The sequence below is a fragment of the Acomys minous genome (genome assembly GCF_964271855.1).
Source record: "Acomys minous genome assembly, chromosome: 16".
Classification (NCBI taxonomy): Eukaryota; Metazoa; Chordata; class Mammalia; order Rodentia; family Muridae; genus Acomys; species Acomys minous.
The window spans coordinates 68214371-68238806 of NC_140498.1; the positions used below are offsets into that span (position 1 = coordinate 68214371).

At 48.3% G+C, this 24436-nt stretch overlaps 1 protein-coding gene across 3 annotated transcripts in view; it reads left to right on the plus strand.

Moving 5' to 3' along the window:
• The window catches only part of CARD11 (caspase recruitment domain family member 11), a 140884-nt gene that overhangs the window by 83486 nt on the left and 32962 nt on the right, over positions 1 to 24436 (plus strand). For 2 of the 3 annotated variants that reach the window (XM_084763893.1, XM_084763894.1), the window contains exons 3-6: positions 12899 to 13111; positions 17254 to 17391; positions 18875 to 19200; positions 22957 to 23136. In XM_084763893.1, the coding sequence (XP_084620019.1) occupies positions 12899 to 13111; positions 17254 to 17391; positions 18875 to 19200; positions 22957 to 23136 (857 nt within the window). Of the gene's footprint in view, positions 1 to 12898; positions 13112 to 17253; positions 17392 to 18874; positions 19201 to 19447; positions 19516 to 22956; positions 23137 to 24436 lie in introns of those variants that run through there. The other variant, XM_084763895.1, reaches the window with a different exon arrangement.

Consider the following 24436-nt stretch of genomic DNA (forward strand, 5'->3'; position numbering starts at 1 on the left):
TTGTATAGCCCAGGCAGGCCTTTAACCCAGCCTCAACTTAAGCAGAGTGACTTCCATGAAGGTTCAGACATGATGACTGGCGCACTGTGCCGCTTCTGTAGGTTTTATGATTTCCCCTTCTGTGTGTCTCAGAATGCTACTGGGACATGTTCCCAGGGCTTTTTGTGTCAGTAACTGACTCTCACTGTGGAACTCCAAGCCCCCCAGTGGGAGGAGCCACAGCACTCACTGGATCTCTTTCCCGAGCACCTCTCAATCTATGATGGCTGAGCTAAATGCTGAACAGGGTGCTCATAATGTGTCAGTTCCTGTAACATCACAGGTCTGTGACAACCTTGTCTCTGAGGCTGAAGGTCCCCACCGTGTCTACTTAAGGAGGAAGGCTTTTTTTACCCTAGTCATTTTCTGCCTTGCTGACTGCCCTGCCATGCACGGGGCACCTCAGAAAGCATCTCTACGGCACTAAGCGCCCCATGATGTGTCCCCGAAGGGCAGAGGACTCTTTCCTACTCAGCCCTCCAGATGTGCCTCTCAGCACCTGTCTTGCAGCTCTCTGCTGAGTGGCTCTTTGCACAGAGTCACACATTTGCAGTTCAGGGATTTGGACCGTGTATCACAGAGGGCCAGCTTCACATGGCCTAGGACAACAAGGCACCCACCATTTTATAGATGAAGGGGTGTGGGGTAAGGGACAAGAACATGGGGGGGATGCAACTTCAGGTTGATTAAATCAGTGTCCTGGTTTCATCTTTTTTTGTTGTTATAGTTTTGTACCCTGGAGAAAGGCAACTTATGGTAGGAAAGGTTTGTCTTAGCTCACAGTTCCAAGATACAATCTACCATTGTGGGAAAGTTGAGGCAGGAACTTGAGGAAGCTAATTACATCACATCTGCAGTCAAGACACAGAACAGAGAATGCTGCGTGCTTAGTGTTCAGTTCATTTCTTCTCCTAATATACAGCCTAGGGCCTCAACCTAGGGACTGTTACCACCCACAGCTGGCCAGGTCATCCACTTTAATCAGTCCAATTAAGAGAAACATTCCCAGGCTTAAGAGATGGCTCAGAGGTTAAGAGCACTGTCTGCTCTTCAGAGGTCCTGAGTTCAATCCCCAGCAACCACATGGTGGCTCACAACCATCTATAATAGGATCTGATGCCCTTTTTTGGCCTGTAGGTGTACATGGAGGCATAGCACTATATACATAATAATAAATAAATCTTTTTTTAAGTTACTAAAGAAAAAAATCCCTCATGGACATGTTTATAGGCCAACCAGATCTAGACAATGTTTCATTAAGGCTCTCTTCCCAGGTGACAATGAAGTTGTATTGACACCTAAAACCAAGCATCACAGAAAGTGAGAGCAGGGAAAGGTGGACAGAGCACGCTGTGGCACAGCGGAATGATTACAGAGAACTGTTCTGTGTGTCTGGGGGGTGTCTCAGTGGCTAAAGCGATTCATGCCTAAATCTGAGGACCTGAGTTCAGATTCTCCAGTGCTCACATAAGTGTTGGCAGGCATGGTGGTCCATTTGTAGTCCTAGCACTCAGGAAACAGAGACAAGGGAACCCAGGGGCAAGCTGAGCAAGCTCTGGGTTCAGGACATGGGTATACGTAATATATAATGTATAATATAATATGTAATGTGTAATATGCACCGTGCAGTATGTAATATGTATGTGAATACATGATGCAGAGCAATAGAGGGAGACACTTGACATCGACTGAGTTACACATACACATTCTTGCACACCCATGTGCAATTAAATGCAAACTCACATACACTCACAAAAAATATTCAAGAATCTGTGATATGAGGTTGTTGTCTATGCAACAACAATGTATCATGTGCCAGCCTTGTTTTCTGTCCACTTCAATCCAGTTTGGGCTTATCACAGCAAGCATATTTTTACTCAAGCCTCCAGTTGTATAGAACAAACTCCCATAAAAATCAATAAGTCATCTTAATAAGGAGGCTTGTGAAGGCCTCCAGCAAGGACCAGACACCGTGCACAATGACCAGAAACCAGGCTCGTCCGAGGCTCAAAGAGAAAGGAGGCTCATACATGAGGAGAGGGGGACCTGCTGCCTCCCTCAGGCCCCATTGCCCTGACCCTTCCTCTGTTCACTCACCCCTTCTCTACCCACAAAGCTGCAACACCCCTGTGCTTCTGCTTTCTCATGGTCCAGCTCGACAGACACACACACACACACACACACACACACACACACACACATACATATACACATACACACATACATACACACACATACATACACACACACAAACACACACACAGAGCCTCTCCTTGGCCACATCTACAAAACCCAGGGCCTAGGACTGGTGGGTGCCATCCTCTGTACGCCAGAGGATGACCAGGGGGTTCTCTTTGGCACTAACAAGGTGTCAGGGCCATCAGTGGCTTTCAGAGAAGATGTTGTTGATGTGTTTGAGGAAAGATACTGAAGAATCAACCTCCAGGGACTCTGTTAAGTTATCACAGATACGGAGAAGAAAATAAATGGCACATTTCTGAATAGTGAGTAAGTTGAAGAAGAAATCTCACGGGAAGTTAGCTGCATCGGTGAAAGCACAGCATCCTAGAAAGTGTGAGATGCAGCCAAAGTGGAGCTCTGGGGAAGAATCATAGCTCTGTATGCCTGCGCTTGAAAGGAAGAAAATCCCAAGTTAGTGAGCAGAAGAAAGAAATGATTAAAAAAAAGACTGAAATAAATAGCTCTGAGATAGGGATGGAGTAGAAAATGCCAGTGAAGCCAGGAGTCAGGACTTGAAGTCAGGGATGGTAGTGTTGATGGTGGTGGTGGTGATGGTGGTGGTGGTGGTGGTGGTGGTGGGTGATGGTGGTGGTGGTGGTAGTGGTGGTGATGGTGGTGGTGATGGTGGTGGTGGTGGTGATGGTGGTGTGTGTGTATGTGCATGCGCATGTGTGTGTATGTACATGTATATGTATGTCACAAGTGTTTTCAGGTGCACCAGTAGGCCAACTTCGGTTATCATCCTCAAGGATGCCATCCACCTCCTTAGAGACATGGTCTCTCACTGAACCTGGAGTTCAGTGATTCGGCCCTCAGGATCTTCCTGTCTTCACCCACCCAGCACTGGGATTACATCCCACATCTTTGATTTTTAGTGGGTCCTGGGGACCCACTAAATGACCTCATGGTTGTGCAACAAACACTTTACCCACTGAGCCATCCTGCCAGCCCTTGGAATGGCTCTCTTGACAAACCTTTATCTACAGTGATGAAGGGAGGGAAAAAAAAGATGACTCAGATTACTAGAATCAGAAATAGAAAGGGTATTGTAACTGACTTTACAGAGATGAAAAAGATTGTCACCAGTAAACAGGACAACGTTGGGGAGACAAATTCCTAGAGTGGTACAGATGGCCAAAACCAGCTCAAGAAAAACAGAGCATAGAAGCTGACCCATGGCAAGTTAAAAGAGCGATCTCTCCAAAATAGAAGTGGGTCTAGAGAGATGACTGTGTCTGGAAACTGCTTGTCGTGATTGTATGAGGACCAGACCTGAATTTGATCCCCAGAAGCCGTGTTTTTAAAAAAGAAGAAAAACCAGTGCAGTAACACCATCCTGTAATCCCAGAGACAGACAAGAGGACCTTGCGTGCTCACTGTCTCCAAATAAGGTGGGCGACACCTGAGGAACAACACCTAAGGCTGACCAGTGGCTTCTACATAGGCGAACACATGTGCACAAACACACACAGATGACTCCACATGTGCACAAACACACACAGAGACAACTCCACACATAGACACACATACACAGACAACTCCACACATGCACACACACACAGACAACTCCACACATGCACAAACACACACACATGACTCCACACATGCACAAACACACACAGACAACTCCACACATGCACAAACACACACAGATGACTCCACACATGCACACACACACACAGACAACTCCACACATGCACACACACACAGACAACTCCACACATGCACACACACACAGACAACTCCACACATGCACAAACACACACAGATGACTCCATACATGCACAAATACACACAGACAACTCCACACATGCACAAACACACACAGATGACTCCATACATGCACACACAGACAACTCCACACATGCACAAACACACACAGACAACTCCACACATGCACAAACACACACAGACAACTCCACACATACACAAACACACACAGACAACTCCACACATGCACAAACACACACAGATGACTCCACACATGCACAAACACACTCAAACGATTCTACACATGCACAAACACAGACAGACAACTCCACACATGCACACACACACACAGACAACTCCACACATGCACACACACACACAGACAACTCCACACATGCACAAACACACACAGACAACTCCACACATGCACAAACACACACAGACAACTCCACACATGCACACACACAGACGATTCTACACATGCACAAACACACAGACAACTCCACACATACACATGCACAAACACACACAGATGACCCCATACATGCACACACACAGACAACTCCACACATGTACAAACACACACAGACAACTCCACACATGCACGCACACAGAGAGACAACTCCACACATGCACAAACACACACAGATGATTCCACACATGCACAAACACACACAGATGACTCCACACATGCACAAACACACAGACAACTCCACACATGCACAAACACACACAGACACACACATATGCACAAACACACACAGACAGCTCCAACGCACAGAGAGAAGCCTGTGCTCAAATGCCTATAGATGTAAGCTTGATGAGGCAAGAGGAATTTTAATACTAATTCTCCTAAAACCTCTTCCAAAAAGTTGAATGGGAAAGAATGGTTCCCAAGTCGTTCCTATCAGCCTAGAGCTCAGACCCTGAACTCAGAACCAGACACCACAGGAAAAGAAAACTGCAGATGACCAACTCTTATGAAGACAGATGCAGAAAACCCTTTTTGTTTCAAACCTAAAAAATTGAATCGAGGGGTGTGTGTCTGTCTGTCTGTCTGTCTGTCTGTGTGTCTGTCTGTCTGTCTGTGTATGTGTAACTAAATTGGATTCATCGTCAGGGTGGAAGGTTTAAATAGCATCTGGAAACAACATGGAACACACCATGTTGATAGAATCATAAAAGCCACATGGTCATCTCAATAGATGCAGGAAAGTCTGATGGAAGAAAATCAGAATCCGTGTACTATTCATGGTAGCAGTGTTGGACAACCAGGAAGAAAGAGAGGTGGAGAGAGAGAGAGAGAGAGAGGGGGGGGGGGGGAGGGAGGGAGGGAGGAGAGAAATATATTATGTTCAATGGTAAAAACTTGGTGCTTCTTCCCTAAGATCAGGAACAAGAGTGTCCATGCTCTCTACTTCTGTGTCCTTAGATACTAGACAGAGCAATTAGATATGAAAGATAAATAAATGACAAAAGATCTGGGGAGGAAACCCAAGGGTAGAACGCTTGTTTAGAACCTCCCAGTAAGGGCTTGGACTCAACAGCAGTTAAGCCTCTGCCTAGAATCCCCCAGTGAGGGGCTGGGGTATAGCTCAATGATAGAGCACCTGCCTAGAATCCCCCAGTGAGGGGTTAGGGTGTGGCTCAGTGGTAGAGCCCCTGCCTAGAATCCCCCAGTGAGGGGCTGGGGTGTGGCTCAGTGGGAGAGCACCTGCCTAGAATCCCCCAGTGAGGGGCTGGGGTGTGGCTCAGTGGTAGAGCACCTGCCTAGAATCCCCCAGTGAGGGGTTAGGGTGTGGCTCAGTGGTAGAGTTCATATTTTTCATTTATTTATTTATTCAATCACTTTACAGCCTGATCTCAACTCCCTCCCTCCTCTCCTTTCCATCCCACCCTCAACACCCTCACCCCTTACCCCTTACCCACTTCCCTTCTCAGAAAAGAGGAGCCCCCCCCCTCCCTGGCTACCATCCCACCCTGGCACATCAGGTCACAGCAGAACTAAGCACATCCTCCCCAACTGAGGCCACTCAAGAAAGCCTAGCTAGGGGAAAGGGATCCAAAAACAGGCAACAGATTCAGAGACAACCCCTGCTCCAATTGTTAGGGGACCCACAGGAGAACAAGTTACACATTTGCTACAGATGTGTAGAGGGTCTAGGTCCAGCCCATGCATGCTCCTTGGTTGGTGGCTCAGTCTGTGTGGCCCTCATGGGCCCAGGTTAGTTTACGCTGTGAGTCTTCTTGTGGTGTCCTTGACCTGCCGGTTCCCTCAGTCCTTCCTGCCATAAGTTTTCCTTCCACAAAACTGCCCAGCTTGGCCTATTGTTTGGCTGTGGGTCTCTGCATCTGTTTCTGTCAGCTACTGAATGAAGCCTCTCAGAAGACAGTTATGCTAGGCTCCTGTCTGAAAGCATAGCAGAGCATCATTAATAGTGTCAGGGGCTGGCTCTTACCTAGAAAACTCTAGGCCCTGGGTTCCATCAACACCACAAAACCATATCCATGAGCGCGTGCACACACACACACACACACACACACACACACACACACACACACACACACGCACACACACAATGTACCAAGATTGGAAAGATCGAATTAAAAGTATCTGAGATGACATGACCTTACACATAGATAATCATATGATTATCCCCACTAAGGAACTATCCAAACTAATTAATGACTTCAAATGACATGGGCTTCCTAACAGCCGGAGCCTCCCACCCCAAGTTGTGCCACTCTGAAGACCATGTCTTTACATACAGACCTTTGAGTGGCATTCAACACCCATGCTGTAACATTCCCTGCAAACTATAAAACATTGCTGAATAAACTGAAGATTGAAAATCAACACATGAAAATCGATTCTGTATTTGTACACCATCAATGAACATTCCTCAAATGAATTTAAGGAAGTAAAGCCCATTTATAATCATTGAAATAAAAAAAAACACACACACACACACACATGCAGGAACAAATTTAACAAAAGAAATGCACGGCTTACTTGGTGTGTTAGTGAGATTTCTGACATTGTAATGAAATTCCCTGATACATGATGCTTAACAGGTGAAAACTACCCATGCTCTGGAAGAGTCCAAGGGCGGGTGGCACTCTGCTTGGCCTCTGGTGAGGACAACACATCATGAGGAAACAACATCAAGGCAGAAAGGACAGAGCAAAAAAGAGGGAGGGAGGGAAAGAGGGGGAAAGAGAGGGAGGGAGGGGGAAGGAGGAGAGGGAGGGAGGGAGGGAGGGAGGGAGAGGGGGGAAAGAGAGGGAGGGAGAGAAAGAGCGGGCAGGAGGGAGAGAGACAGAGACAGAGATAGAGACAGAGAGACAGAGAGAGATCTTCACCTTTTATCCTATGTCCATAGTGACAAACCTTTGGGTGATATTTGACATCCAGGCTGTGGCATACACCACCCGTATAAACCATCGCTGAGAGAACTGAAGAAGATGTCCACACAGGGAAAGGCATCCTGTGTATTTGCATCAGGGGACTCAATCTTGTTAGACAGCAACAGTGCCAAAGTTGCTTTTTGAATTCAGTGTGTTCACTGGGTTCACTGTCAGAATACCAGCTGACTTTTCCCCAGAAATGACAGGGGAGGGCCTGGGGAGATGTCTGTCCCCTTCACACAGGGAAGAAGCCAGGCACGGCAGTCCATATCTATAACAACAACAACAGCACTCGGGAGGCAGAGGCAGGAGGAGGCACGGAGCTCACTAGGCAAACAGTCTAGAGCTCTAGGCTCACTGAGAGGCCCCATACAAAAAATAGATAAATAGATAGGTAGGTAGATAGATAGATAGATGATAGGTAGATAGATAGATAGATAGATAGATAGATAGATAGATAGATAGATAGATAATTGATAGATAGATGATAGAGAGAGAGAGAAAAAGAGAGAGAGAGAGAGAGAGAGAGAGAGAGAGAGAGAGAGAAAGAGAGAGAGCGCTTTGGGGGGAAAACAAAACTTCGACTGTTGGTTCCACATGTGTCTGCACATGCAAACACGTAATACACACATCCAGAGAAACTAACTAACAAATTATAAAACTGTAAGGGGGCAACTTATTAGGTGCCAAAGTTACCTGTAAAGAGAGAGGAGGGGGAGAGAGAGAGAGACAGAGAGAGACACAGAGAGACAGAGAGAGACACAGAGACACACAGAGAGAGACAGAGACAGAGAGAGAGCGACAGAGAGAGCGCGCACTACATGAACCTAGACATTGTAGTGCTGGCATGAAAATGTGGATCCATGCAATGGTGTTGAGAGCCCAGGAACAGACACTGGCATTAACCAGTTGCTTTGCAAAGTACAAGGTCATTCGGTGGGGGGGAGATTAGATTTTTTTTTCACCAAATCTTTTGCTTGTTTGTTTGTTTTTGTTTTTTTGAGACAGGGTTTCTCTGTGTAGCCTTGACTGTCCTGGACTCACTTTGTAGACCAGGGTGGCCTCGAACTCATAGCAATCTGCCTGCCTCTGCCTCCCAAGTACCGGGATTAAAGGCGTGCGCCACCATGCCCAGCTCACCAAATCATTTTTGTAAAGCTAGATGCCTACACATTTTTAAAATGCAATTGAGGGGGCTTGCTACTCTTGTAAAGGACCCAGGCTCAGTTCCCAGCACCCTCGTCAGTGGCTCGGCCCCTTGTTACTCTAGTTCCAGGAGACAGATGCCCTCTCCTGGCCTCCATGGGCACCTGCACTCATGTGCAGACTCACATGTAGTCATGCACACACATGCAAAATTGAAGCTTTCATCTTGAAGATGGAGGAGGAAGAAAGAGGAGAAGGAGGATGAGGAGGAAAAGGAGGATGAGGAGGAGAAGGAGGAAGAGGAGAAGGAAGAAGAGGAGAAGGAGGAAGAAGAGAAGGAGGAAGAGGAGGAGGCGGAGGGGGAGGAGGAGGATCCAATCCAGTTGGACCTTTATGTGGCTTGAATGTGAAATACTCGCCATTGGCTCGTGGGTTTAAACACTTGGCTCTAGCTGGTGGTGCTGTTTGGGAAGGGGCTGTAGAACATTTAGGAAGTGCAGCCTTGATGGAGGAAGTGGGTGACTGGAGGTGGGCTTTGAGACTTTATAGTCTGACCTCACTTCCTGTTCATTCTTTGCTCCCTGAACGTGGATGTGATGTGACCACCTGGCCTCTGTTCCTGCCACCAGACCTTTCCCGCCATGACAAAATGGTCCCTTCCAAATGAGCTCGAGAGCAAATCCTTTCTCCCTTAACTTGATGCTGTCCAGGGTGTTTTATCACGGCAGCAGGACCAGATCCCTACCTCACACCAAAAACAAAAACGTAACAAAGTGGGTCATAAGCGTTGAATGAAAAGCAAAAATAGAAAACTGTAACAAGAAAGGAAACAGTCATTGCTTTGCCATTACACCAGTGGTTCTCAACCTGTGGGTCACAACCCTTTTGGGGGTCAAGGTTACATATCAGATATCCTTCATAGGAAAATTACAGTTATGAAGTAACAACAAAATAATTTTATGCTGGAGGGTCACCACAACATGAGGAACTGTATTAAAAGGTCACAGCATTAGGAAGGCTCAGAACCACACTGTGTTAGACAACGGCTATTTTATGAATACTGAAGTGAAAACATTCAACAAATTGAACTACATCTAAATTTAAAAAGTTATGGACCACAGAGATGGCTCAGCACCATGCCTGTCAACCTGAGCTCAGTCTCAGGGGCCCAACCCGGTGGAAAGAGAATCAACTCACCCAAGTTGTTCCTCTGACCTCCACATGTGTGCTATAGTACATGCTCACCCACATACATATGCACACGCGTGCGCACACACACAGACACACGTAATTTTACAAGAGATCCAAAAGTGTACGCAAAGCACATTGTGCCATAGACAGTGCGAAGATCATTGACGGAAAAGGAGAAAACACTTGCAAGTCAGATAGCTGATGACAGTCTTGTACGGAGAATTCCTGAGGAACCCCTGAAACTCGGTGATAAATGGAAAGATACCCGATCTTAGCGTGGGGGGGGGGTCTGAGCAGAGCTCCCTCTACACAAACAGCCAGTGTGCACGTGAAAGGCACTCTGCACCACTAGCCATTAGGAAAATCCAAATCAAAACCACGATGAGATGCCGCAAGTAGGGGAGTTGGCTATCGCGGAGAAGAGCTGGCATTAGTGAGACTGCAGAGGGGCCAGGGTCCTCACGCTTCCCTCGCGCCAGTGTGAGGTGGCACCCCTTGCTTTCCAATACACTGTGTGGCAGGTCCCCTGGCAGGTCCTCAGAATGGAATGCATCCTGGGTTGGAGGAGGTGGCTCAAGTATCCGTGCTGCGGGAACATGAGCTTCCACATTCCTGAGTTCAAATTCCCGGCACGGAACTAGAAAGCCAGGTGTGGCTATGCTTTGGAGAAGGAGCCAAGCAGGTCGCTGTGGCTTGCTGACCCCCAGCCTACCTCCAGTCAGGGAGAGACCCTGGAAGTGAGAGAGTAGGACACCCACTATCCTCCTCTGGCCTCCACACATGTGCAGGGTTGTGTGTACACACATACACACATACATCATACACACATACATACATACATACATACATACATACATACATATATACATACATACACAAAGTATTTTTTAAACATGCAAATTCCTTACATCTTAAGGTGTCCAGTTTTCTGTATCTACTCAAGGGAATTTAAAAAAAAAGTCTCAAAAAAAAAGAAAGTGAAGCTTGCCGTAAAATGGAGAGAAGAAAAAAAAAAAACATGTCCACACAAAATTCTGTCCATGTGTGTCCCGAGCAGCATTGCCCATCAAATTACTCAAGAACTGTCTAGTAAAGCTTGACCTGCGGGCCAGGTGTTCAGATTACATTGGCTGTTGTGGGAAGAGCCCTTCCCTAGGCTTGACTTTTGACCTGCCTTAGGGTAGAGAACCCGAGCCGAGCATCGCTCTCTGCTCTTGACTGTGAGAGCGTTATAATCGGCTGCTTCAACCCCCTGCTTTGTCTTCCCCGCAATGATGGATGGTGAGCTGGAATCCTGAGCTAACATAAACCCTTCATCCCCTGTGCCGCTGTCTTGTCGGGCCATTTTATCACAGCCACGGAAAGGAAACTGGGAAGCCGAGGAGAGAGAAAGCGTATTAGCTGTTGCCAGGAGCTGGTAGGTGTTGGAGGGAAATGAATGGCTGGCTCTCTTTTTTGAAATAATGAACATGTTTTTAATTGATTGTGGTGACAGACACACAGTTTGTGAACCATTGAGCTGTGCACATTAAAAAGATGAATCATATGGCCCATGACTTATAGCCCAATAAAGAAAGCTGTTTTGAAAAGAGGGGCCAAAGAAAAGGAGGCAGCCCAGAGAGGGAGGGAGAGAGGGAGGGAGAAATGACTGATACTTGCTTCAAAATGATCAGATTTTGAGGATAGTGTGAGGGGGGGAAAAAGTTGTCCAGAAAAGATCACATATTTCGAGTCTGTGCCTAGGCAAAACCACAGACAGAAAGCCGATTGTGGCAGCAGGTGAGGACGCTCGGGAAATCAAAAATAACTGCTAATGGGGCCTGGGGAAATGGTTCAGTGGAGAGAGCTTGCTGCAGAAGCATAAGGACCTGAGTTCAAATCCTGGCACTCATGTAAAAAGCCAGGCAGGACAATCATGTCTGTAACCCTCGGGTATAGGGGCAGAGACAGGAGGATCTCTGGGGTTCGATGGATGCTAGCCTAGTTCCAGGCTCAGGAAGAGACCCCGGCTCAAAGGAGTAGAGACAATCAGTATGCCTGATGTTCTCTGGCTTCCATTAGTGCACACAGGTGCACCCTGCGTGCACACGCGTGCACACACACACACACACACACACACACACACACACACACACACACACACAAAACTAACCAGCCAACAAAATATTTTCGTCAAAAGAGTAACCTCCAATAGCTATGAGATTTCTTTTAGAGGAGACAAAAGTATCCTAAAAATATTAGGCCATGATGATAAATGATCAACATCAACATCATAGCATTTTTAAAAGCCCGTTATGCTGGCGACATGACTCAGCACCTAAGGGCACTTGCTGATGTTTCATAGGACCCAGGTTCAGTTCTGAGCACCAAGATTGACGACTGACAAGACCTGCAACAACCGGTTCAGGGAGATCTCACCCCCTCTTCCGGCCTTCACGTGCGCCTACACACACAAGGTGTACATAAACTCATGTAGGCATACATAAGTAATAAACAAAAGTTTTGTCACTGAATTAAAACGAGCAAGTTTATGGTGTATAATGAACTAATTAATTATATATGTACCCACCTAAGTAAACCTCAAAAGAGTTCCTGAGGGACTCAGAAGGTAGAGGCCGGCAGATCTCTGTGAGTTCAAGGCCAGCCTGGTCTACAAAGCAAGTACGGGACAGCCAGGGCTCTGTTACACAAGGAAACTCTATCTCAAAAAAAAAAAAAAAAAAAGCAGAGGGGAAAAAAATCAGCATTGAAAGGGATATAGACAGTATGGTATCATTTGTGTGGGATTTGAAAGCAAATGGTATTATAGAAATATTGTTTGGAGAAAGATATGTTTTTAGTGAGTTAAACCTGCATGGGAAAGCATATCCCAGCAAGAGGACTTCCCCCTCCCCCTGTAAACCGTCTTTTAAAAATGTTACAGCTCATCTTTCTATTGTTTTGTGTTTAGTGTGTAAGAAAATTTATATTCATATTTATGTCCCCATAACTTTCTCGCTCAGATAAAAGGCAATATGTCCTGTGCACTTTTCTCTGCTATACTTTTCTCTTTTTTTCCCCCAGTTTAGCGGTATATCCCGGCCTTCACTCCTGAGCATTTTATAGCCTCGTTTCCCAGAGGCTTTTTTTTATTAACCTTGTTGGTGTTTGCGCCGCCTCACAGGAGGAGGGCCCGCTATGGATGACTACATGGAGACGCTGAAGGACGAAGAGGAGGCCCTGTGGGACAACGTGGAGTGCAACCGGCACATGCTGAGCCGCTACATCAACCCTGCCAAGCTCACCCCCTACCTGCGCCAGTGCAAGGTCATCGACGAGCAAGACGAAGATGAGGTGCTCAACGCGCCCATGCTGCCGTCCAAGATCAACCGGGCAGGTAACGGCTGGCGGGAAGGGGAAATGAGTCATGCTCATGCCTCTGCTTAGCTGGATCAAGATGGGGGCTCCTCCGGAGGAGGGGTTTTACTCCGGGATCCCAGAGGTGCTAGTTGACTTTTCCTAGTGAGGGCCCGAGCGAATGTCTTCTACTCACGCCAGCCAGGCTCCACCCAAGTCTATCTCGGGAGCTAAGGAGTTGCTTGTAAGGTGACTTACAGAAGCTTGGGTGAGGAGTCACGTGAGCATGAATGGCAGCGCTGCTTACAGGGACGGAGGCGGAGGGTTCCTTAGAGGAACACGGGCGGGGGGGGGGGGACCCTAGCAGGAGTGTGGGTGAGATTTTGCTTACATGGGTAAAGGGGTCCTTATACTGTGAGTGAGCGTCCCCTCTCGCAGGAGCATAGGTGACTCGGGCAGCTTCAGCACAGACATCCCACCCCAACACGGGTGACAGATCCTCAAAAGCTGCATCGCTGGAGCTCCTTGTGCAACTTGCAGGCATCTCCACGAAAGAGTCTCCTACCCCCACCAGAGCCCCCCCCCCAGCCATTATCACTGACTATGAACCCTCTGGGAGGGGCCTTGTGACTCTCCTGAGCCTCACGGTGCCCCCACGTCTTGGTAATTCCTCACCTGAGCATCCCTGGTCCTCTCTCCGGGTTGCAATCTTACACGTGGAGGGAACGACGTCACAGGAGACCACTCCCTGCCCTGTCTAGGCTTTGTGTGTGCGGAACTCAGAATCAATGGGCTGGAAGGGGAGGGCGCATGTTTTGCTCCTACAAACCCACACTGACATTTTACGTTATGAATGTCAGCAGGCGACAGAGAGCCCTGCTGATTAGTAACACCTGTGACTCTGTCAACAGGAAACACAACAGGGAGGTCTGTATCACATCACAGCCCTGCAGGTGCCTGTGTGTGCTATTTTCACTCATCCCAACTAGAACTTATAGCAGCTATTAGACCTGTCAAGGAAACTTGTTTAATACATTAATAAAGAAAGTCATTTAGTATCAACTCACAATTTTGTTTCATATTTGAGAGCTGCATTTTATGATAATGGGGTTCCTTTGCCGTCTGGTGTGTGTAATGTTCTAAAATACTATTTTGCTGAGAGGTGTAGCTATGTGGTAGAGCCCCTGCCTAGAATCTCCCAGAGAGGGGCTGGGGCATGGCTCAGTGGTAGAGCACCTGCCTACAATCCCCCAGTGAGGGGCTGGGGTGTGGCTCAGTGGTAGAGCACCTGCCTACAATCCCCCAGTGAGGGGCTGGGGTGTGGCTCAGTGGTAGAGCACCTGCCTAGAATCCCCCAGTGAGGGACTGGGGTGTGGCTCAGTGGTAGAGCACCTGCCTAGAATCCCCCAGTGAGGGGCGGGGGTGTGGCTTAGCCGTAGAGTGTTTGTCTAATATGCACAAGGCCCTGCTTTAGATCCCCAGCACCACAAAGCGTGTATTATATACTGTTCTAAAAAGACTCCACAGGCTTTCTACTGGTTCAGAAGACTTGCTCAACTTTATTGTGCTTTTTCATGTACCCATATTTGTGTGCTCACCTCTGTGGGTCACCCACACACAATGTTTTTCTGTCTGCGGATCACAGCTGGAAGAGTTTGAAGTCCCCATCCTGCAGCCTAGCCCATGACAAATAGTCGGCAAGCTCCCACCGTCTCTTGCATCCGTGGAAGCCAGCCTTAATTAGGCCCAGCATGCTTTCCCACTGAGCTTGGATGCCACTTTGGAATCCTTTTCAACACAGTGCTCCAGGCAGCTTAAAACTAAACAGTCAAGATTGACGTACAATGAAATTGATCCTCTCTGTCCTAGGGAAACGGTGGAGCGATAGGAACCTCAAGGGAAGTGATGTGCGAGAATATTTAAAGAAAGGCCATGAAGTAGAAACAGGGAGAGAAGTCAGTACTGTCTTAGTTCCTGTACTGGTGGATATAGCAAAACCCTGAGGCAGGACAGTTTATAAAGAAAAAAAAAGTGTGTTTAGCTTAGTTTCGACTCATCTCTGTCAAAAAGGCCTCTTCTTCTTGTGATATGACAGCAGGGGCACGTGGGTGAGGAAAAGATGACATCATCAGGACACCAGTGAGCACATCCCTGAATGACTCTAGGATCCTCCACTGGGCCCCATCTCTTAAAGGTCCCACCACCAAGTGTCTTCTCTAGAATTAAGGGCCAAGGTCCCAACCCACAAGCCTTTGGGAGGACAAAAAGAAGCCAAACTACAGCAATTAGGAACAGACGCTAGACACTGCAAAAAGGGGTTGCACATAAAGATGCCTCCAGGATGTGCAAGACTCCCAACGAACAAATCCGCGCCCCTTTCCTATGACTTTCCGAGCTTTCCACATGTATGACCTGCCTTTCTCGTTGCTGTGACAGATTACCTGACAAGAAGCAACTTAAGGGAGTGAAAGGTTTGCTTTTGGCTCACAGTCTGAGGTGTCTCAGTCCATTATGGCTGCTCACACCGCATGCACACAGGGGAAGCTAAGCACCATAAACAACAGGAAATGGGGCTGGGCTGTACAGCCTCAAGGCCCTCCTCCTGCAAGACTCCACCTCCTAAAGCTTTCACAGCCTTCCCAGAACGTGCCACCAGGCTGAGGAGCAAGTGTTTAAACACTCAAGCCTTTGGAAGGCATTTCATGTTCAAACGACAGCATGCAAACATTTGTCTTTCTGCACTGAATCCCAGGGAGCCAGGCGATTTTTACCCCAGGGCCTCACGATCTTCTCCAACCACAGAAGCACTGATGCCCTCGTAGTTTGTTTGTTTGTTTGTTTGGCTTTGTGGGGTTTGGTTTTTGTTTTTTGGTTTTCGTTTTTTGCTTTTGTTTTTGTTTTTGTTTTGTGGTACTTGGGCCTTGTACATGCAAGGCAGTTGCTCTGCCCCTGAGCTTCGTGTCCAGACCCTTCCTGGTTCATCTCAGCCCTCGTAGTTTGGAAAGATCTCTGAAACTGCTCGTTTATGTCTCTGTCTGGCAATAGTGTCGTCTATCCAGGTTTTATCAGTTTGTTAACACACTGGTAAAACTCACAGGCCTCTGCCGCCGAGGGCCTGGCTCTTTGTTTTGCATTGTGCAGATTCCGTGCTATTATAGCTGGGAATGAGACTTTGAGTGCGGTGAGTCCTGCTTTAATGCCAGCGCTGGGGAGGTGAGACAGGCTGCAGCTCACTGGCCACACGGTCAGTAAATGGCCATGTATCAAGCAGGAAGTTGTCTAGAAGAGTGATTGTGCCTCTCCATTGTCTAAGTGGGATATAAAACACACACACACACAACACACACACACACACACACACACACACACACACACACACACACACACACACCACGAGGCTCAAGGATCATCAAAAAAGAGGGAGCAGAAAGAATTTAAGAGCCAGGAGTGCTGGGTGTCTGGACGAGAAAACAGCATCTGTCAGCTACGACAGGGCCATTGCACACAAGAATTCATAGTCGCTGTGACAGGCACAAGACCAGCACAAGATAAAGCCAACCCAAATGCGAGCCTGGGCAGGAGAGGGTCTGGTGAATTCCCCATGAAATCTCCACCCTAGCTGAGGAGTTTTTGGTGCTTGGTAATATCTGGGAGAAGGGGAACCAGGTTTCTTCAAGGGGATGGGAGCTGGATAATGGAGAATTTCTGGAAGCTACCAGGCCAGCAGCCCAGCATCCTCAGTGGCAAACAAGAGATGCTGTCTCAAGTAAGGCGGAAGGAAAGGAATGACCCTGAGGTTTTCTTCTGACCTGCACACATACACCATGGCACATAAGTACTCACACAATATGTGCACACACACACACATGCGCGTGCGTGCGCGCGCGCTCATGCGCACAAAAACTCAAAATTTGAGATTTTTTTTTATGGGGTTTTATCGCAGCAATAGAAACCTTAACTAAGAAAACCTTAACACACATGCATACCCACTCCTGCAAATACATGTGCATAAACACACACACACACACACACACACACACACACACACACACACACCTACACACACACAAGAATATAAGACCGACTTCTTAGAGCTGTTAAGGGCTATAAGTTTAGGAAAAGACACAGAGTCTAGCATCCAATCAAACATGTTCTCATGGTTGGACTGAACTTCTCCCCCAGGCCGACTGTTGGACATCCTTCACACCAAGGGACAAAGGGGCTATGTGGTCTTCCTGGAGAGCCTCGAATTTTACTACCCAGAACTTTACAAGCTGGTGACCGGAAAGGAGCCCACCCGGAGATTCTCCACTATTGTGGGTAAGTGGCTTTGCTACCAAGGCTAGGGAAATCTAGCAGGAAGGTGTGTGTGTGTGTGTGTGCGTGTACATGCATGTGTCTGTGTGTATGCATGTGTGTACATGCATGTGTGTCTGTGTGTGTATGCACGTGTGTGTGCATGCATGTGTCTGTGTGTATGCATGTGTGTACATGCATGTGTGTCTGTGTGTGCGCATGTGTGTGCATGCATGCGTGTCTGTGTGTGCGCATGTGTGTGCATGTGTGTGCATGCATGTGTGTCTGTGTGTGTGTGTGTGTGTGTGTGTGTGTGTGTGTGTGTCTGAGGGATAGTGACATGCTGGACTTTTCTTCATCTGCCCATCTCCTACTTTAACTGACAACACAAGATAGGTGAGGGGGGCAAACTGAAGCAAGGGCTAAGAGAACGGGGTACTCACTAATCACCCCTTATTCTACCCTCAGAATCTTCCTTCCTAAGAGTTCTTCGCTCAGTTTACCCTATCTGGTGTCCAGACCCCAAAATCCCTTTATTCAACTGAGACCTGCTGAACCGTTCACTCAGTTCTTCACGGGTCACTTTCTCGCCTTAGACCCAAGACACTGGTCTTTAACGTGACCACATATTGCCCGCTCCAGTTTTTCTCTGCTCTCTCCCCTCCCTCCCTCCTTCCCTCCCTCCTCCCTCCCCTCCCTCTCCTTCCAAAATTGCTAACCTGCCCCTCCAAAATTCAGCCCCTGCCCCTGCACACTCATGACCCTCCCGCCTATGCTGTGTGGAATCCTCACAGTCTAACTATGTTGTTGTCACCATTTGATTTTTTTTTTTAATCTGTCTTTCTTGCTATACGGTAAGGTCTACTACAACGAAGGCCTGTTTGGCTCACCCTGAACCCCTAGCGCCTGGCAGGAACTACGTGCTTGGTGAATTCTGTTATTCAGGCCTGGTAGTACATGCTCATGATCCCAGAGACTTGGCAGGTTGAGCTAGGCAAATTCCAGGTGAAGGCCAGCCTGGACAACTCCAAAATGTTGTGAAGTAGTGTGAGGGGGAGCCACAGCAATGCAATAAATAAACAAATAAAATGCCAGTGAGTGTATTTGGTGCTGTTTTCATTCCCGTGGTTAAGGAATTACGGAAGGGTTTCTTTTTTTGAGGATCCAGGATCATCAGAGTCGGGAGGGCAAGATGGTAGGAGCGAGAGGAAGCCGATCATGTTGCATCCACAGTCAGGAAGCAGAGAGAGAGAGAGAGATGGGTGTGCTTTCTCCTTTTCATTCAGCCCAGTTCCGCAGCCTAGAGAATGGTGTCTTCCCACCTCAGTTGACCTCATGTAGGTGATTCCTCCCAGGCATGTCCAGAGGTCTGCCTCCTAGGCGTCTCTAGCTCCTGTCTGCTCGGCTCGGCAATATCCCAGTGAGTGTATGAGTGGATAAATGCCGCCGCCCCCGCCCACCCCACCCCGCAACGCCTCAGGTCTGACTGGGTACCCCCTCTCCACAGTGGAGGAGGGCCATGAGGGCCTCACGCACTTCCTGATGAATGAAGTCATCAAACTCCAGCAGCAGGTGAAAGCCAAGGACCTTCAGCGCTGTGAGCTGCTGGCCAAGTCCCGGCAGCTGGAGGATGAGAAGAAGCAGCTGACCCTGATACGGATGGAGCTGCTGACCTTCCAGGAGCGGTACTACAAGATGAAGGAGGAGCGGGACAGCCACAACGATGAGCTGGTCAAGGTTAAGGACGACAACTACAACTTAGCCATGCGCTACGCCCAGCTCAGCGAGGAGAAGAATATGGCGGTGATGAGGAGCCGCGACCTCCAACTCGAGGTGGGCATGCCGGGGCTCTGGCTGAACTGGGGGAAGGGGAAAGAAATGTCTTGAGGGCTCAGGACCCCTAGAGGGGCACATGCAGATATGCCACACAGCCCTCCTTCAACTTTGTGCCCCAGATAAATGAGTGGAGACGGAGGGTGGAAAGCGCAGGCCTCTGCAGAGTACTCCAGAGCCGCCATGCACCGTAAGGCTGGGGTTATCCACCTAGATGCACTCTGCGCATGTGCAGACAGACATATGCGTCCTGGGCAGAGGGTGATGGGCCCACCCGGCACATGTGTAGCCTCATGCATAAAGGCTCACAGGAAGGTAGGGGGCCTCAATCCACTCTGCACACGTATAGACACGTGCACACCAACCCTGAGCCGACATTGGCGACTCAGGACCGAAGGTGTGGGGGGAACGTGGGAGACACAGGGCCCCGTGACATGATGCTCACAAAACTTAATGGAAAAAAGGATAGGATAGGCGTAAACTGCTGAGAACCTGTACTCGTAATTTCCGGCACATCAGATAAGCGATATGTTTAGCAAGGCGCAGCCACCAGCCAAACGACTGGCCTGTGTAATGAATTTACCTAACTGTAAAAAAAGAAATGTTTGCTTCGTTTCCATTTTTGTTTATCTGTTTGTTGTTGTTTTTCTGAGACAGGGTTTTACTGTATAGCCCAGGCTGTCCTTGAACCCACAATCCTCCTGCCTCAGCCTCATAAATTCTGGGGCTACAGGCCCTGTGCCACCAGTGTCCTTATTTTTCCTTTGGTTTGTTGATGACCGCCATATTCCTAGCTGTGTTCCAGGTGTATAGACCTGAAGACTAAGATGCCCCCACGGAACTCCAGGATAATCCACTTGATTATCTGAGGTGCATCAAGAATAGGAGAGGAAGCCATGCACGGGCGGTCACACCTGTAGTCCTAGTGCGCAGGAAGCTGAGGCGGGAGGATCGCACATTTCCATGCCAGCTCAGCCCATGCTACGTAACAAAAGAGCGCGGCCCTGTCTAAAAGTTAAAAAAAAAAAAAAAAACAAAAAAGATGAAGAATGAGGAGAGAAAAAAATAAAAAATTAAAAAAGAATGAGGAGAGAGGGGCGGATGTTGTTTATTGCCTCCCCAGAGGCACGGAGGGCATCATGGGAAATGGGACTGAACCGAGGAAGAGCAGAGGAAGGGGCGGGGTACTGGGAAATGCTGTCTTTCGGACTTTACCTGGCATTGCACTCCCAGCAGATGCACAAGACTGGGCCCATCGGCATCTTGCCATGGGAGGGGGGAAGGGCCATGGGAGGGGGGGAAGGGCCTCTGTGCCCCCAGTCCTCTCCAAGGATCGATAACAGTTCATGGTTACTAAGGGAGGGGGAGCCATTTTCTTCAGCAGTGTAGCCAGTGGTAAGGTGTTCGAATTCCTGTCAATAACCCTTCACCTTTGCCCCTATAAAGCAACCCTAATGAAATTCACTGGCCCCCCAAAAGGGGGTGGCGTGGAACTGGGAAAAGAAATAAAATATACAAGAGTAGGAGGGGTTAATAGGCTGAATATGATAAAGAATTGAGAAAAGGTATACATGCGTGAAAATATGTATAATTAGTGCATGCTAGTAACTATTTTAATAGATTTAATATAATACCATTATTTATAAATAGATAAATATTTAATAAACAGAAATAAGAGAGCAAGAAAAATGAGGCGTGCAAGCCAGGGATAGAAATGTAAAACAAAACAAACAAGAAACAAGTAGGGGACCTCTTGGCTCTTTCTGTCTTCTTAAGTAGCTGGAGAAACAGGGAGCCCTGGAGCCAAATGAGCAAATGGCACAACAGGAGGAGGGAGATGTGTTGTGGTCCAGATCACATGGCCATGGTGAGAGCACCGGGATTTACTCTCCCAGTGACGGGAAGCCATTGACAGACCGCGAGCTGGGGGGGAGTGACAGCTGATTTATCTCTCGGGAAGCTTGCTCTGGCCGCAGGGTGGAAAGCAGACTCTCAGGATATTTATTAAGCACCTGCCATGAGTAAGACACTACGCTAAGCACTGCAGGGGGACGTGGGGATAAATAACCTGAGCTCTGCCCAGGTCGCGTACCATTTAATGAAGTAGACCAGTCAGTACGCAGGCTGTGGGAATTCCTGTGCCTTGAGCCTTCATCTCGGTTAAAAACATGAAGCCAGGCACAGAGGGTGCAGGCGAATCACAAGTTCAAGCCCAGCTTTGGCTATGTAACAAATCTGAGGCCTGTCTGGGTTACACCACTAGACCTCGCCTCAGAAATGAGGGAGGGCTGGAGAGAAGGTTCAGTGGTTAAGCGCACTTGGTACTCTTTCAGAGGACCCAGGTTCAGTTTCCAGCACCCACATGGCAGCTCATGACCATCTGTGACCCCAGTTCCAGAGTATCTGATGCCCTCTTCTGGCCTTCGTGAGCACCCGGCACGTATGTGGTGCAGACACACACACAGACAAAACACTCACATTTTTTTAAAGGAAGTTCTATCTTTCAGAGTTCAGATTTTTACTTCTGACTTCATGGCCTTATTGGCTATAGCCTCCATGTTTATGGGTTGTTTGTTCACTTGGTTTTGTTGTTTTGTTTTGTTTGTTTGTTTGTACATGATAAAGGGAATGGTATCAGTGCCCTAAGATTGCTCAGTTAACACCATAAATCTTTTTAAATATTTATTATTTAAATAGTATTCTGTCTGCATGTATGCCTGCCCACTGCAAGAAGGCACCAGATCTCATTACAGATGGCAGCGAGTCACCATGTGGTTGCTGGGAATTGAACTCGAGACCTTTGGAAGAGCAGGCAGTGCTCTTAGCCTCTGAGCCATCTTTCCAGCCCCCAACATCATAAATCTTAAGCAGAGTAAGTCTCACACCTGTGTGGGACTGGCAGTCTGGACACACCCTGAATCCACTTTCTTGGGCTGAACTTCAAAGATGGTGAATAGCAACTGACTTATAAGGTTCAAGAAGAAGGGGCCTCTGGGCTGTACTGAGGAGTTGAACACGCCAGCCTGTAGCAGAGACTTAGACATTTCTTTCTTTCTTTCTTTCTTTCTTTCTTTCTTTCTTTTTTTAAGATTTATTGATTTATTATATATGCAATGTTGTGCCTGCATGTGAGCCTGCCCGCCAGAAGAGGGCACCATATCTCATTATAGGTGGTTGTGAGCCACCATGTGGTTGCTGGAAATTGAACTCAGGACCTTCGGAAGAGCAGCCAGTGCCCTTAACCTCTGAGCCATCTCTCCAGCCTGACATTTCTTTAGTAGATCTTTATTCTGAATTATGATACAATAGATGGATGATAGACTGGTAGACAGATGGACAGACAGACAGATGGATGGTTGGATGGATAGACAGATGGATGGATGGACGGACAGACGGATGGACGGACAGATGGGCAGGTGGACAGATGGACAGATGGATGGATGGATGGATGGATGGAGAGATGTTTAGATAGTAGGGGATGTACATGCAAATGTGGTTGCGTGAGTGTGGGGACCACAAGACAACTTCAGCCATCTTTTCTCAGGCAGGGTCTCTCACTGGCCTGCAACTCACCTAACAGGATAGTCTGGCCAGTGAGCCCCAGGGATCAGCCAGTCTCTACTTTCCCAGCACTCGGATTTTGGGCACACACCGGCCGTGCCTACGAGCATTTTGCCAGCCAAGCCAGCTCCTCAGCCCCTTCCCCACACTTCCTGCCAGCCGTCCTCAGCCCTCTGCTGATGTGGGTGTTTTCAGATCGACCAACTCAAGCACAGATTGAACAAGATGGAGGAGGAATGTAAGCTGGAGAGAAACCAGTCCCTGAAGCTCAAGAATGACATTGAGAACCGGCCCAGGAAGGAGCAGGTCCTGGAACTGGAGCGGGAGAATGAGATGCTGAAGACCAAGATCCAGGAGCTGCAGTCCATCATCCAGGTGAGAAGCGCCAGCCTTCCGTAGGTGAGGGATGGCCAGGGGACGGCAAGTGCACCCGCGGGGATGAACACCAAGTCCCAGCTTACTTGCTAGAGGGTCACAGGCAATGGGCACCAGCTTTAGCACTGCTCAACCTCCAAGTGTAAAGTAGAAGTGACCGCAAGCCCTCATAGCAGAGGATGACTTTTGGGGGGGGGGCATGGGGAGGGGGGGGCTGGTGCAGGTCTGTCATCCTAGCTACTTGGGATGCTGAGGCTAGAAGATTACAAGGTTGAGGCCTCCCTACGATAACAGAATGTAGTCAGGGGCAACCAGGGCAACTTAGTGAGGTGTTGTCTAAATTTTTGAAATTTTAAAGAGGGGTGACAATATAGCTCAGTGGTAGAGCACCTGCCTAGGATCCCCTAATGAGGGGCTGGAGTGTGGCCCACTTGTACAACCCCTGCCTGGAATCCTCCAGTGTGGAGCTGGATGTGTGGCTCAGTGGTAGAGCACCTGCCTAGAATCCCCCAGTGAGGGGCTGGGGTGTGGCTCAGTGGTAGAGCAGCTGCCTAGACTCCCCCAGTGAGGGGCTGGGGTGTGGCTCAGTGGTAGAGCAGCTGCCTAGAATCCCCCAGTGAGGAGCTGGGGTATGGTGCAGTGGTAGAGCACCTGCCTAGAATCCCCCAGTGAGGGGCTGGGATGTGGCTCAGTGGTAGAGCAGCTGCCTAGACTCCTCCAGTGAGGGGCTGGGTTGTGGCTCAGTGGTAGAGCAGCTGCCTAGACTCCTCCAGTGAGGGGCTGGGGTGTGGCTCAGTGGTAGAGCACCTGCCTAGACTCCCCCAGTGAGGGGATTAGGGTGTGGCTCAGTAGTAGATTCCCCTGACTCAGATATCCAAAACTCAGATGTCCTTCAATCCCCCATGAACTCATGGCCATGCCTTGAATATTCTAGGCAAAGTCTCTATCACTGAACTCCACCTTCAGCCCTTATTATAGGTGATAATACTTATGATAGAAAAAACTGACCAATGAGAATCACCATCCACATGGAAACCAATGCCCCGGCTCTGGGAGAGAAGAACATTCAGGAAACCTTAAAGATCCCAAAACACTCTACTGAACGTGGTTCCCAATGCTCCAACCTCAAGCACCTCCCACACTTATCACCTCAGAAATGCATGGCTTCAGAACGAGAGTTAATGCTTACCAAGTGGTTAATGTTCTAAAACATATCTGCAAGGAAAGAAAACACATCTCCATCCTTCCAGAATGATCCCCCATGATTAACTGGGGCTCAAGACTCTTGGAGCATAAGCTA